At 35.5% G+C, this 16,437-nt stretch overlaps 1 protein-coding gene across 18 annotated transcripts in view; it reads left to right on the plus strand.

The window, feature by feature from the left end:
* Positions 1-16,437, plus strand: part of Eif4g3 (eukaryotic translation initiation factor 4 gamma 3) — a 304,279-nt gene that overhangs the window by 147,735 nt on the left and 140,107 nt on the right. For 13 of the 18 annotated variants that reach the window (XM_033767671.1, XM_010626033.2, XM_010626034.2 and 10 more), the window contains 4 exons: positions 7,108-7,128; positions 8,207-8,386; positions 8,931-9,045; positions 15,111-15,208. In XM_033767671.1, coding sequence (XP_033623562.1) covers positions 7,108-7,128; positions 8,207-8,386; positions 8,931-9,045; positions 15,111-15,208 — 414 coding nt within the window. The remainder of the gene's footprint in view (positions 1-7,107; positions 7,129-8,206; positions 8,387-8,930; positions 9,046-15,110; positions 15,209-16,437) is intronic. The other 5 variants (XM_010626028.2, XM_010626030.2, XM_010626039.2 and 2 more) reach the window with 1 other exon arrangement.

A 16,437-nucleotide genomic window follows, 5' to 3' on the forward strand; every position in this document is an offset into this window, starting at 1 on the left:
TGATGTTTGAAAATTCCAAGGTTATTAGAAACTGAAAGAAGAAAAAAATATTCTCAGAATTAAAACAAACCAGTTGGTATGACTTAGGTTCTGTCCTATGTTGTTTATTTCATGTGTTTGGTCATTGAAATTTATGTAGTTATGGTTTGAAGTTACTTGTGTCCCTGTCCTTGTACTTTTGAGTTTCACAGTAGAGACCAGGTGTTGGTTGTATATCATGACTGATCTTTTCATTATGACCAGAGAATTGGTATTTAAAAGTGTTCATAGATCAAAATTATTTTACAGTTTATTGTTTTGTGATGTAGTTCACATAGTCTTCACAAATACTAAATAATATGTCATTCAAAGCAGTTGGATTTTAGTGTAAACAAACAATAAACTTCATAAGACTTCATAGTATCTGTCATGATGGAATATGTTATGTGGCGGCAATCATTGAAATTGGATGTTTTCCTGCTGTAGTTTAAAAACAACAAAACTTTTAAAGACAATAGCTATCTTAAGTTGAGTTTTCATCAAATCTCTAAAGGTTTCTTTACTGAAAATTATCCTGTTACATCCTGGTTGAGATTTATTAGTGCCATTATAGGCAGTTTTTTACATTTGGAAAATAAAATAAAGGATTGAGGCTTACATCTGGGGCAGACCTGAAATATGAGAGTTCATAGGACACCAGATCAAGCATCTAAGCAGTCTTATGAACAGGATTCAGAGCTTGTTAAGAACCATGGTAGGCAGTTTTATCTGGTGTTTTGTTCACAAAGGAGTTGCACGGCAGTGGCAGAAGTAATGAAGAAAAATGCCTCTTGGTAGTGAGCCACTTCAATATAAATTATCCTTGAGCTTCAGCTTTCTTATGTGCAAAAGGTTAAAATATGCTTGTAAATGATACAGTATTGAGATGTGATACTAACAGCCCCTATTTCCTATGGGTAATATAGGAATTAAAGTACGTAACATGTCAACAATCTGTGCCACATAATAGGTCCTTGGTAGATGTCAGTTTTCTTCAGCAGTGAGATAGCATACTGTTTCCTTTTTCCCAAGCTCTTTTAACTATGTGTGAATCGTTGTACAACAAGGTTGCTCATTTTCCAGGTTCTTCTTATAATCTGACTGGACATCTCTTGATCCTGACAGCATCCTTAAGGCATTTTTCCTTCTATTGGACTTACCTTTAGGGAAGCACTGTGTAATAAAATTTTTGTGATGATGAAAGTGTTCTGAATCTGCATTCTTTACTGTTGTAACTACTGGTCACTTGTGGTTATGGAGTTCTTGAATTGTGGGTAATGCAGATGAAGACATGAATTTTTAATTTAAGTCATCAAATATGGCTAGTGGGTACTGTACTGGACAGCTCAGTTCTAGGCTTACATGTTCTGATTTTTAGTGACACCTAAATTATGTAATATTAACTACAAGCCGATGGGAAATACAAACATTTTAGAATGGAATAACCATCATTAAAGTTGTTGTAAATCCAGTGAATATCAGGTTGATAACCTAAGTGATACTCCATTATATGGACTCTTTACTGCTTCTCCTTCCTCACTTGTCAGAGAATCATAGCACTTTCATTGGAAAGTACTTCACACTTTTTTTGGGGGGAGGATCAAACTCAGGACCTTGTGTTGCCAGTCAGGCACAGTGCCACTGAGTTAAATCCTTGCCCCCACACTTTTTAAAGACACAACAATTCTTTTTTTTTTTTTCCTCATTGAGTTTATTGGTACACTTCAGGTATACACTACAGTTACATTCATTATTGGGATCTTGTACCTTTACATGACAGGTCTTGGTTCTCATTTTTTCCCCTTGTCCCTGCCCTCCCTTCACCCCCTCCTCCCCTCCCTATTTACAAACACTTTATTTCCATTTTCTCCTATTTCTTTGTTTTCCCTTATTACCTTTCCCCTACCCTTCCCACTTTCCCTACACCTTTAGCCCTTTTCTTCCTATTTTACGTTGTCAATTATCTCATTAGGATCTTATGTACTATTACAGTTTATTCACACCAGAGACAAAAATTCTTAATTGAAGGTTTTACTATTGATCTTTTCAGTGGTTGAAATATGTAATGGTTAAAGCTTGGGGTTTGAGAAATTCTTTTGTTGCTTTGAAAATTAATAAGTACTTGAATTTTTTCCTTAAGGGAAGAATTAATGTGATTAAATAGGCTTTTTCTAGTTGTTAAAGACAAATAGGTGGTTTTCAAAACAACTTTTGTTGGTGTAATTTGTTAGAGATGTATTTTGTCTTTTGATGTTTTCAGTGACCAAAATCATGGAAAATGATACATTATAATTAGAAGCATCTTGGTCAGGAAGCTTTGGAAAATGGCATGAATTACTACATCTTTAGAAGGATTTTCCAAGAGGAAACATTTTCCTTTTGGCCTCTGGCCTGTTTCTGGGAAAGCAGGCGATCACAAATACCCAACGCCTAGTGTCTGCTTTAAATGTATGCTAGCTCTCTGGATCCACCCCATGTACTGCCTAAATGAGTGCTGCCACCTTTCTGCCATTCTCCTGACATACTTGTAAACCTTTACAGGACAAAAGATTTACAACATACTGCCCTAAAATTAGGAGACCATTCTTAGATAGTACATTCTTCTTGGTTCTTCTTTACCCCCTTTCAGCATTTTAATTAGTGACTTGGACAAATGACATGCCTGTCAAATTTTCTGATGGTCATGAGTTTGATATTATACAATTTAATTGTAATTAAAAAAAACTCTACAATCGGAAATGATGGGTTGAATTTGCTAGATACATTTTTGAAGGAACAAAAGAGTTCTTATGTGATGCCTAAAACCTAACTGTAAGAATACATGCAGAAGTGAAGAGCGTGACTTTTCGCCAAATTGCATATAAAGATTTAAGGGTTTTAAATGATTGTAATTCAGCCCCATTCAGTGCTAAAATGTGACTAACAAAAACAGTTCCTGTGATTGATTTCATTAATGAATCATAATTGGCAATAATAAGACTTTCATTAAGCAACACTTTTACCTTCCTCTACTTTGACCCCCCCCACCCCTTTTGTGTGGTATTGTGGCTTGTACACAGGGTCTTGCACATGCTAGGCAAGTACTCTACAACTGAGCTGCATCCTGAGGTCAACAAATATTTTTTGAGTGAGTATCAAGTACATCCTAAGTGGAGCCAACATAGGTATTATGTTTGGTTCTCTCCTTAATGAGCCTTTAAGAACTTGGACCGGTTTGATAGAAAAGAGCCAGCTTGTCATCAGGGCATTTAGAGTCTTGACTAGAGAGATGCAGTGTAGCGGGGAGAGAAGGACTGGCTTGGAACTAAAAAGAGATAATATTGTAAAAGTTCACAGTGATAGTAGTCTGCAGATAAGGATCTGTTTCTTATGGTAAAGAATATGACTTCACTGTAGTTTTAGGGATGGACATTAAATGAGTGGGTAAGTGACAGAGAGAAAAGCTGGTGCCAGTTGATACCTTTGAGTATCAACCCCATTTATCTATGAAACAGAGCTTGTGTCCTTTATTGCCAAAGTTTCACAGCCAACCACAGAGTCGTTTTTAAGACATTTAAACTAAATAGCCTGTGCTGTCCTACCAACCATGACCATTTGACTCCTAAATTGATTCTTCATCATGCAACTGAGAGGAAAAGGGATTTTGAAGGATTGCAGGCTTTTGGGGAAATTATTCCTTATAATAACTTGTGTTTTTGCTACCATACACACCCATCTGAGAATTTGAATTTCTTATACCATTATTAAGTCAAATTCTTCATTTGCCAGTGAAAGTTTAAGAAGTACAAAAAGAAGAACCCATCTCTTTTATTTCTTTGCGTTTCCAGTCATTACAACTTCTCTTGACATATAAAAGGTGTGTGTGCGTGTGTGTGTGTGTGTGTGTGTGTATATGTATGTGTTTGTGTGTGTGTTGTGGTGTACCTGTAGGAGGAAAAAAATCAAGCCTCAGATACCCTATCATTGTAAAAATGTTAATGTAGTGAAATTGAGCAAAAATAGATTTGTAAAATGGTATAACAAAGATGTGAAAAGCCTATGAACAATTTTCAGTTACTTTGAAAGGGACAGTGAATTAGATAGTCTTGAAGGTAGAAGATATATTTTCTTGAATCATACACACAAAATTTTGTGAAGTTACTGATGAAATATTTTTCTTACTAGTCAGCTACAATTGAGGGATGTGCCACTAGTTACTTGGATATCCTACCACATCCCATATCAGTCTTTAGAAAGAATTCTTCAAGCTAACCCACACTCATTTGAGATGTGATAAAAATATACAGTGAATATTTAATTTTTTAAAAAATTATGACTGTTAAAGACACATTACTATTTCTTTCACTCAGCCAGGGATGTAGCTCAGTGATGCTGTACCTGCCTGGCAAATGCAAGGTCCTGAGTTTGATTTCTGATACTAGGGGAAAAAATGATTAATCTCCCTCAAAATATTCTTTCTTACTTCAAACACACTTATCCCATCATTCTTGCCACTTTCTGAAGCAGTTTTGGGAGTCCTCTTTCCTGAGTGTCTTTATAAGGAGTGATTAAAAAATACAGTGTCTACTGCTGCTGACTGCCATCTAATTTAAAGGCGGGCTCTGGAAAACATAATAGGGTGTTCTCATCCACCTATTTACCACCTATGACAACTTGTGACTTCTGAGTTCCTTATCAAAGTAAAAATGACCAGGAAAGTTAAACATTTTAAATTGATTCAGGACATTGAGCAGCCTTGACAGTACAACTGAACACATGAAAAAGGATTTCCAGGATTACTTCAGAAACTGGCAAGAGTGATGGGATAAGAATGTCCAAGGGCGATAGGGTGGGGCACCGTTTTAAGGAGGATTAATGGTGATATGCCTTTTACTTTAATACATTTTTAAAAATTTGAAGTACCATGTTTTTAAATCCCATTTTCCATGGTGACATTCCATTTCATGAGGTACTGTACATACCAGTAAAAAGTACACACCTGGAGGACTGAGCATGTAGTATAGTGGTAGAGCACTTGCCTGTCCGCTCAGCAAAGGCCCTGGGTTTTATTCCTAGCACTACCAGAAGAAAAAATAAAACTTAGAACCTGACTCTATTTAAATTACAGGTGGGAGAGTTTCAGAAACTTATTTTATCTCCCTGTCTCTCAATTTCTGCATATATCTAGTTGGATATAAACAATAGTGCTTCCCTTAAAGATTTCCTCTGAGGAGGAGTTAATATCTATAAAAAATGCTTGGTTCATTATAATATAAAAAATGTTTCGAATGTTGCCTTTTACCTAGTAAGTGCTGTACAAAATGTCAATGTTGTTGCTTAGTGTGCCTATATGAATACATTGCCACCTAGCCTCAAAGCTGCAGTCGTGCTGTGTAAAACCTCATATCATAGTTTAACCACAAATCTTATGTTTTATTGGCTCAGCTATATGTTCATATTAGGAGGATCAGTAGGAAGAATTTTTGCTTTGAAATCACAGAGGAAATAGTTTTATTCATTCAGAAACCTCTTTGAATAAGATATAACCTTGATTATTCTAGATAAGCTGGTTAGGAGTCCTTCAGAATAATTGGAGTATAGTGATTAATATCCTCACTTATAAGGTGTTAAAATTCTGGAAAACATTGTCCATATCTATTTTTCTTTCTCTACCTAACTGAGTAGGTTAGTTTCTTCTCTTCTCTTTTTGCCACTCCTGTAGCATTGTGTCTCTTCAGGCAACATATGAGTGCCTTTACCAAAATAGATTATCACCTGTGTCTGTCTGACATACTTGGCTTGGCTGCCCTCTAGAGTTGATGGAAAAGAATCTCAATATGACTCATTATTCACTGCTTGACACCTAGTGAAGTCCAATTAATTAAGTAGGTGAATGACTCCTCTCCTTGAGGCCTTTAGCATTTTGGTGGCTCCTGGTTTATTAACCATGTTATAAAAATTCTGTAAACATACATTTATAAATATAAGAGAGTGTTTCTGCCATGTAATTAAGAGAAATACTGTCTAGTAATGGTAGTAATACTATTTCATTTTTTATGTTCGTGGCCAACAAAAATTGTTGGGTCTGTCAGAATTATTTTAATAGAGATAAATAGGAGACTGTTGCTGTAGTTGTGGCCCATTCTAGGGTCTTGGGATATCAACTCTGCCTCATGCTTTTCTCATCTACATCAACTCTGTGTGGCATATCTCATTAGGTACCCCATTTACTCCATTCTCCTGCTGTACTTTTCTATCTATTGCTTCTCTGTTACTTAGACTTGGGGGGGTTCTTTGCTGTGGGATATGAAGGTTGAATGGTGGTGAGCCTTGGGCACTAGATCACAGTAGCCACTTTAGCTCAAGACGCAGGCTACTTAGACATTTGGTGTATCTTGATGCTTAAGAATAGAGCAGAATAAGATCTGAGTGGGCCCAGAAGTCAAAGCTTGACTTTATCTGAACCAATAGTGGTACTCATGTCTGGGTTTGTAAAACAATTCAGAAGATATTGGAGCTGTATCACATTTTAAATTGTTACTATAGCTTTCCATTTTAGAGCTATGTGTAACCTCTTACATGCCCAATTCATTGAAAAGAGCAAGTTTCTATCACAGAGAACATGATATATAATGAAAAGTATAGTCATGCTTTAAGAGTTTTGAAAACCCCCAAATAACAAATGACACTTTCATTAATTTTTATCTCTACTTGAGATATAACATAAATTATAGAGAAGCTAAATAATTCCATATCATATAATGAGCTTTTGTGAGAGCCAAAAATAGAAATCAGTAGTTCCAATTGTTCTATTACCAAGTAGACATTTGCTTTTAAGCTGCTCTAACTTGTGGCTACCATTGGAAGAATTTTTTGATTCCTGAATTTATGTTCTGTTATATATGCTTGGAGTTTTAATTCCACATGTGCTTGAATTCTCACAAGTAAAGAGTTGTCATTCTGATTTTCCAGTCTTCTCTCTTCCGTTATTACTAAATAAAAGATATTTTGTTGAGCTGCATGCTATGCCCTACCTCTTCCTACTGATCTGTAAGCTTTTCCATTGGCTTTCTTTCTGTTTCCTGCTGCTTTCTTGCTTCATAATTGAAGGGAGGATTCAGACCCATCCAGGTAACAAACTACTGGTTCTGCATGGTCTCCTTATTACTCTGTCCTCCTATATTATTACAGTGAGATTGATTTTTTGCTGCTGAATAAATACTTTTTTGTTGGAAATATACTATTAATATGTTGTTTCAAGGTTTTTAAGCTTTTACTGAGACCCATAAATATTTAGAGGTACTAGTTGCTATTTGAGATATTTTGAAGCTCTGCTTATTCAAGACCATTCTTAGGCCTGTCTAGATTCTCTGCTTTTACTGGAAATTGTGCTGGAAAGGAAAACTGGAGTCAGTTTAGAATGGGGTTGTATCACCTTTTTGAAAAAGCTTAGTGTAGAACATGTCAACCCTACAGATGGTTTCAATTTAGCATGTTGGACTGGGAAAGTTTTTGTTGCTATTCGGGGATTGGGGAGTAGTGGTAGAGTACTTACCTAGCATGCATGAGGCTCTGGGTTCAATCCCTAGCACTAGGAAAGAAAGGAAAAAGGGAGGGAGTTTGGGGAGGGGAATAGGGGAATTTTTATGTTCAGATAGTTTTATTTTTCTTCTACATATTTTACAAAAGATTTGAGTAGTAGTTTTTTTCAGGGTCTGCCTTTCATTTTTAATGAGTTGATATGAGCCACTGCCTCTTTATAAGAGTCCATGCTTTTAAATAGCAGAACAACTTTTAAAGAAACAAGTAGGTACCCCTTTTGTTATATTTATTGTACATTTTAAAATTAATGATTGTGATGCAAGTTTTTTTTTTTTTTTGGTACCAGGGATCAAACTCAGGACCTTGTGCTTGCAAGGCAGGCTCCATGTCACTGAGCTAAATCCCTGGCCCAGGACTTGCATTTAAAAATAGCAGAGGCTTTAAAAGTTGAAGCTACTCTACTGTTTTCAAATGTGTGGGTATATTGACCAGAACTTGACTTAGTGTGGTATATTTTGTGATCCTGGCCGTTAGGCAACTTACTCTCTTTCAATGTATATTATATTTGTAATTTAGATTGATTAATAATGTAAAAAAGGAGAATACTAAACACAGTAAAATGTACCTTTCCCTTCGTTTAAAAAAATATTCTTTTTCCCCTTCCCAGTTTTTCCAGAGGCCTCAAATACAGCCTCCTAGAGCTACCATCCCAAACAGCAGTCCTTCCATTCGTCCTGGTGCACAAACCCCCACTGCAGTATATCAGGCCAATCAGCACATCATGATGGTTAACCATCTGCCCATGCCGTACCCAGTGCCCCAGGGTCCTCAGTACTGTATACCACAGGTAATGTATCTCTCAGTCTTGGGTGGTTCTGCAGTCCAGTGGAAATTAATTTAGATTCTCCTCAGAGGGAACAGGGAGGCTGGGTTATGGCAGTGGTTTTTGGTGATGTGTGAACTTTTTAATTGGCTAAAAGTCTAGTCGCTTTATCATTTTCCATTGAACTGTAAGAAGATATTTATATATCCCCTTGCTAAAATATTTCTAAGATGGTAGAGAAATTATTTATCCCCTAGCTTTCTCCTATCCTTTCCCCACAACGAGCTGCTCTAAAATGGACTAATTATACTGTTCCTATATTCCTGTATATTCTGTATAATGTCATTTAAAGCTACCACCGTGAAATCATTTTATGGTGTGCTGATGACTTGTACTGATTTGCTGTCTGGTTTTACCTAAGGCACACCTTTCTCATCCTTATTGCATCTGAGTTACAAGCAAGTGTTTTGCTTTAAATGGTCTCTGTCACACACAAACAGAACTTTATTTTTCTATGATAAGCTGCCTTTGTATTTTGTATGAATGTCTGTTACATTATCTCTTCTAGTACCGTCATAGTGGTCCTCCTTATGTTGGGCCCCCACAACAGTATCCAGTTCAGCCACCAGGGCCAGGTCCTTTTTATCCTGGACCAGGACCAGGGGACTTCCCCAATGCATATGGTAAGTAGAAAGTAAAGCAATTTTTGCTAGTTTGTTGTGTTCTTTTTGTTTGGTGGGTTGGTTAGGCATATTGGGTTGGAAGGATTTTAAAAAATAAAATACTGCAAATCTGTCTTAAAAGTTACATCTTCAGAGAGTGCCTTACAAGAAAAGAGTATTAGAGGAATATATTTAGCTCATAACACCTTCTGAAGGAGCTAGTATTCTACTACAAAGAGCCCATGTCGCCTGACATCTGCTGTCATCTCACTGTTATGTAAAATTTTATCAGACTTTGAGGATAGTATAAATATGCTTTATCTCCCTTCTTTGATTTTGTTTTTTCTAATATACCCTTATCTGAGAGAATTTTGTACTGATCAGCCTTTCCTTTACTGGGAAAAAATAGTTGATATCCACAACTAAAGGAGAGGCGTATTTGACTCAGCGTTTCAGAGGATTCAGTTGATGCATGATTGGCTGACTCAAAGTGAAAGCATTATGGTGGAAGAGCTTGGCCAAGGAATGCTGCCCACCTCATGGTAGTTAGAAGCAGAACACAAGGCCAGAGTTCCTGAAAGAGATAAACCTTCAAATGCATGTCCCAGTGATTCCCCTCCAACTGAGCCCTACCTCTTAACACTGCATGCAGTTGAGAAGATCAGGGGATTAATTCAATGATGAGTGTAGCACCCCTATGATTCAGTCACCTTTTCAGGAGACTCTGAATCCAGTCAAATCGACAATTAAGTACTGTTACAGTTTTGTTAATGCGTCTTTCCTGTTGTGATGTAATAGCAACAAAGGCAGAGATTTTAGTTTGCATTTTTACTGCTATATCTTTAGAACAATGACCAGCAAGCATTTGGAGAATCTGCAGTAACTAAGTGTAACTCAGTGAATCTGTGATTCCAAAGCTGCAGAAAAATTTTTGAAGGAAAAAGTTCTCACTCAATTTTAATTTTCTTATTGATATATGGTTGCAGTACATAGTGATTATAATTCCCTGTGGGGATCTGGTACATGTACATAACACATCTTAATTCTTTTTTCACCCCTCCATCTGTTGGTTCTCTTCCCTTTTGCTAAAAATCCTATTTCCTATTATCTGTCTTTAATTTTGTTCTTTATATTTTGAGTTTCTGAGAATATAAGAGAAACCATGTGATACTTAAGTTTGTGCCTGTGATTAATTTCACTTAACATTATGGTCTCAAGATGTATCCCATCTGCAAAACAGTGATAAGATCTATGTCCCAGAGAGATTTGAGGGATTAGTGCAAATAAAAATGCTATGGGCTGGGGATTTAGTGGTGTCACTGCCTGCCTTGCGAGCATGAGGTCCTGGATTTGATCCCCAGTACCAAAGAGGGGGTGGGGATAAAAAGCTTTGAAAAATTAAATTTGTTTTTAAGGTAAGAAAACAAATGCAGACCTATACCTGGCATGTTAGCCAATACTGAAGAAGATAGTAATGAAAGATATTTTTCAACAAATTTTTACTGCTTATGACTTATTTCACAGAAAATGAACAATAAGACATGTTATCAGTGGATACTAAAGAAAATTAATCTTTAATATTCAGTAAGCATTGATTTCTTCCACTACCAGCAAAGCAAAAGTCATTAAAATTTTAACTTGCTTAAGATAGTAATCCATTAACCAATTTCCTAACAGTCAGATTCATTGACTTAGTTAAGAATCATTACAACAGAATTAATTTGTATTAAAATATCTCAAGAAAATTTTCTCTTTTAGGAAATAAAAGCTTTCTATTACCTTGGCCAATATTGCCTTGTGAAACTGCTGTTTTAGTACCTTATTATATGAGTCAAATATGTACGTCTATTTAACCCAGCTTTATTAACTTATTTTATTACCATGAAATATTTGATATTTTTAGACATGTATTTCATATTTGTAAGTTTTAAGGTGAAACAATATGTAACCATTGCCCTGGTTTGCAACAGAATATTGCCAGTGCTTTTGAGGTATTCCATGTGTATTCCTTGAACTTAATTGTATTGTAAGCCACTGTTTTCATACATTGTTTTGGTCTTTGTTCTGCAAATTAAAATTCAGGTAAAATTATTTTTAAGTATAACTTTGGTTATTCTTAGGGATACATGTATATGGAATATACTGTTTTCATGTGTGAAAACTGCTTTAGGTGTGATAATTGAGATAAAGATTTTTTTTTTGTAAAGTCCTATTGGTATTTTCATTGTAGTTCAGATAGAAATTAATTTTTATTGTTTTTTTAGACTCTGTACTCCAAAAAAACAATGTTGAAGATTTTGATGCTTTTTCATAAATACTCAATAAATATTAAAAATTCAGTACTTTATTTTTGTGATTTTTTTTCCTGTTAAGCACTCATTATTTAATATAATAAAACTCATAAAAGAAAAATTAATTCATCAATAGAAATAGTCTAAAGAATAATCGCAGGTTTGACACACCCATGTTTTTGTGATTTAAAAAAAATAAGATGAGTTATGCTTTGCAGTAATGTCATAAAAATATCTGAGGGGAACTGAAATTATTTTAAGGCCAACTCTAGGGGTGATGGCCCAAGATGGAAAAATTTAAGTTTGTAAGCAAAAGGATGTGGTTTTTCTTGGTGGTAATGTTGATGAAGAAGGGGGGAAAAAGATTTAGAATTTACCATAGTAAAAGGTCCTATTCAACATTTATTTAAACCAATACACTTCTCTTTCTTTTAGCTATACTGTCCCCCTCCTCTTCATCATTTAACTTTTTTCCTGAGCCTCCATGGAGTTTGGGTATCATTCAGCTCGTAAGAGCTCAGGAAGTCATTATGCCCAGTGTATTATATGGAGGTGGAAACCTTGCATATCACAAATTGAGTTACATTTGTTTTCCTGGAGATGTAATCCTATATTTGGTGATGTAGTTGTATACTGAAATAATTGTTCTGAGTATAAGTTCTTTTTGTGTGTCAACCTAAATATTTAACCTCTATGTTTGTATAGGTGGGAAAAAAATAAAAGTTTTTAACATCTTTTAGAAGATCTGCAATGCATAAGTCATTGCACTAGGTATCTTGTGGAATGCAGATGGTAAGATCCCTCCCTTTCCGGATCTTAAAATACATTTTTTTGAAGCCAAGCATGGTGGTACACACCTGTAATCCCAGCACTTGGGACGCTGAGGCGGGAGGATCACCAAGAATTTGGGGTCAACCTGGACCACATAGTAAGTTCAAGATCAGCCTGAACTACAAAGTGAGACCCTATCTCAAAAAGCCAACCTGTATTAATACATATGTACCCACTCCTCACAGGGAAATGTAATCACTATGTACTGCAAATGTGCACTAATAAAAAATAAATATTGATCACAAACTAAAAGACATGGTTGGGGTTTTACAAATGAGAAGAAATCTAAATATTTACTGCACTAGTAGTTAATATTATACACAAGTAAATAAAAAAGTAAAGTAAGAGGAAGCACACAAGACTTTTAATTTTCCAACAAAATCTTTAAAGAAAACTATTACTGTCAGTATTACTTCATTTAAGAGACCTTTTGTTTTCACAACAAAAGAGTGGTATGAGCAATTTTAAAAATAGGAACAGTTAATTATAAAATTTCAGATTGGGATACCTGGAAGTGTGTATGTTTATTTCATGATTATTGTCTTAAATTTTGCCATGCATCCTTTATACTTTTTATATAACCTGGGATTCTAAAACTACTGATGTAGAACTGGATCAGCAGTTTTTCTGTGAAGAATGAAATAACAAATATCTCAGGCTTTTCGGGCCTTGTAATCTCTGTTTCAACTGCTCAGCTCTGCCACTGTAGTGTAAGAATAGCCATTGACAGTAGGTAACTGTATGGAGATGTTTTACAATAAAACTTTATTTAGAAAATAAATAATGGTAAGGGTAAATTTGGCCATTAGATTGCATTTGACAGATGTCCTTATCTAAATAAACTACTTCACTGTATGTATAAGAAGCCTGACTTCCAGAGAAATTATGTAACTTTTAACTAATAAATGATGGGCTGAAATTATATTTTAATAGAATAGAAATTCTATTTCTATTTATTCAGGAACTATTTATTGGATGTGTGTGATATACCAGATTTTCCCAGTTATGATAATTGAAAAATGGTTCATGAGAATAATGTGATTTTTTTTTTTTTCCAGTGGAGGTAGTTCACTTTTTGGATCTTATTTCACTTAAAAAGTCAGGAAAGTGAGCAGATTATGTTGCTTGTCTAGTAGCATTTGAAACCAATGTAAGGATATGTTTTAGTTTAGGAACTAATAACATCATAGGGTAGCATAGAATTGCCAATTTGAGCTATACTTTGAGAATAGTTTACTTACTGCTAGATGTCTGAGGTTTTTCTGCTTTTTACATTGATCTTACTGAAATCCTAGTCCTACCCTCTGTTTAAATCTTTTCTAAATCTGATTCTCTAATCTTAGTTGCTAATCTACAGAGTTCTAGTACTGCAAATTGTACTGTTTCCCAGAAATTTCCACTTGAAGATATTGCTGACAGTAGTGGAGATTTTGGTAATGATAATGATAAAAGAGCCAGTATCACTTTATTTTTCATTAGTACTTACAGTTTTTATCTGTGTTGAATACCTTCATACACATTTCTTTTCTTCTTGTCATTTATCAGTGTGCATTAGATCCTGTCATGTACCCATTTAAGGATATTACATTAGTGCTTCCTTTTATCCTCCATTGTCTCTTAAAGAAAACAAAACTTCTGGAGTAGTCCTATTAGTCTAAAGTCATGTTGGTCTTTTTCCCATATTTCTAAAAACATTTTTTTTCATATTCTTATCCAGTTAAAGCCCAATTTCTTATTTCTCTTTACCACAAAGCCTTTAAGAAAGGAGTTATCTATACTCATTGACTTTACTTTTTTTCTTCTTTTACTATGCAGTGTACCTGAGTGAGGCTGCACTTCTTACCCACGTACTTTTGTCAAGATCACTATGATTTCTACTTTGACAAATCTTAATTGATCTCTCAGCACTGTTTGACATATTAAGTACTCAATCGTGAACAGTTTTCTTCATTTCCCCGATTACCATTGTTTTCTGCACTGGGATCAGACTCGGGTCCTTGCGCTTGCAAGGCAGGTGGTAGAACCACTGAGCTACATCCCCGGCCCCTTTGGTTTTCTTTTCTATCTCCTTTGCTGGGCTTTTCTCCTTTCTGTAACTTCTAAAGGGTTTTCATCCTTGATCTTCTTTTCAACCCCTACCTATTTACGGAATTATCCAATCTCAAGTCTTAGATTTTGCCCATATTCTACCAGCTCCAGAATGGATAACTCTAGCCATACCTGTCCTGTGATTCCAGTTTTATGTCTCATCCTGCTGGGGCTTGAATGTGGGACATGCGAGGCAAGCGCTCTACGTCTTAGCAACATCTCCACCTAGGACTTTGTTTAGTCTGATTCATATTGGTATACACAGGGGATAGGAATAAAAGTGAATTATAGGTAGACCAAAGATGTAGGATTCTAGAATGGTAGAAAAATGTAGTTTGCCACTTGTACCTTAGTTTCTGGACTTTGTATGTAGGCTGCTTCCCCCCAACATTAAGGTATTTATCAAGCCTTAATAGTTCCTCCTTAGGATAGTGATTATGCACAAGTAAGACTCCCTACCCTAAGATAATCAGAAGTATTCTCCCTCCTGCCCATGACTAAAGCCCCATACACACATACTTAGGTAAATAAGCTCTTGTTTGAGAATCACTGTGGTGGATATTGGGCCCTAGAATAAGAGTTTTTAAAGAAGCCCTATTGCACACTTTGTTTTTTCAAATTATCTCTTATTTCAATCTGCAGGAATTTAGTTTTTATATTGACTGTTTATGCTTCAAGACATTATATGTTTTGGGGGTGATTTCTTGACCACTTTAGTAGCTGAAAGAGAACTTGTGGAAAAAGAATTAGAAGGCTGAGGATGTTTTGTTTTTATTTTTTACTTTGAAAGGATTATCTAGTGACAGGGTACCATTCATAGTCATATAGTATTTGACAAAATAACTGAACACTTTTCATTTTTTTCTAATTCTTCAGGAACACCTTTTTACCCAAGTCAGCCAGTGTATCAGTCAGCACCTATCATAGTGGCTACGCAGCAACATCCCCCTCCAGCCAAGAGAGAGAAAAAAACTGTAAGAGATGTTTATTTTTCTTATTTTAAATTGGGAAGTGTATTCACTTATCAAATATGTTTATCCAATTGTTATTCATCTCAGGTTACAATTGACTGTGCCTTTTTTTTAAAGTTCTCCATTATATTCCAACCCCTCAACTTAACCTGAAGGTTTTCATGATAATTAGAAGTTGTACTTACCATTTACTTAATATACTTTCATTGTTCGCTAGGCTAGATGTGCTACATGACAATGTGCATTTCAGCTTTGGAACTAGGAGAATTTTGAGTGCCAAAGTCTCATTCAGTGGCATGAGTTTCAGTTCAGTTCTTATATTCTGACTGTCCTTTACCACCAGTCCTAACCAACTTTCCATTCAAGTATGAAGTGAGAAAAAAAATAGCACTAGAGTAAAATGAGCTAAAATATTATAGACAACAAGAGAAAATATTCTTAATTTTAAAAATTTTTGAATAGATTTAAAAACAAAAAGCAAGCATGGCATGGTTGCATATACCTGCAATCTCAGTGCTTGGAAGACTGAGACAGGAGGATCACAGTTTCTAGGCTGTCCTAGGTTACGTACCAGGACAGGATCCTTTCCCCAAAACAAAATAACCAGAAAGCAGACTTTAGAAATGTATTCTGATTGTTTTCATTAAGTTACAGGGGTTCTACCTCTGACCAAGAAAGGCAGGTCCAACAGAATTGAGTATAGATAGTAATATGAAATTCAAAGTGCAGGACATTTGTACAAAAGTGTCTTGCTGTCACTTTCCATCAGAACACACAAAATAAGTTCAGTTTACAATGAAGAGACTCCTATATTCACACAGGTGAAATAGATGGGAGTGGCATTATCACAGTACTCTTAAAGTACTCTTAAAAATTAATGATGTTTCAATATGAAGATATACTCCTGAGTGAAATAAATAAGTCCCACATGTGTAAATACCAAATAGTTTCCCTGGTGTGAATATTCTGCAACAATGCATAAGATTCTAATAAGATTACTGACATTTAGAAATGGGAGGAAAGGAGCTAAAGGTGTAGGGAAGGTGTGATACGTAGGGGAAGAACAAAAAGGGAAAAGAAAAAAATGTGAGAGAATGAAAAGATGAAAATAAAGTGTTTGTAGATGGGGAGGGGAGGAGGGGGTGAAGGGAGGGCAGAGGTAAGGGGAAAAAAATGAGAATCAAGACTTGCCATGTAAAGGTACATGATCCCAACAATGAATGTAACTGTAC

This window comes from Fukomys damarensis, unplaced genomic scaffold (assembly GCF_012274545.1).
Source record: "Fukomys damarensis isolate Sample0158 unplaced genomic scaffold, DMR_v1.0_HiC HiC_scaffold_23, whole genome shotgun sequence".
NCBI classification, from domain to species: domain Eukaryota; kingdom Metazoa; phylum Chordata; class Mammalia; order Rodentia; family Bathyergidae; genus Fukomys; species Fukomys damarensis.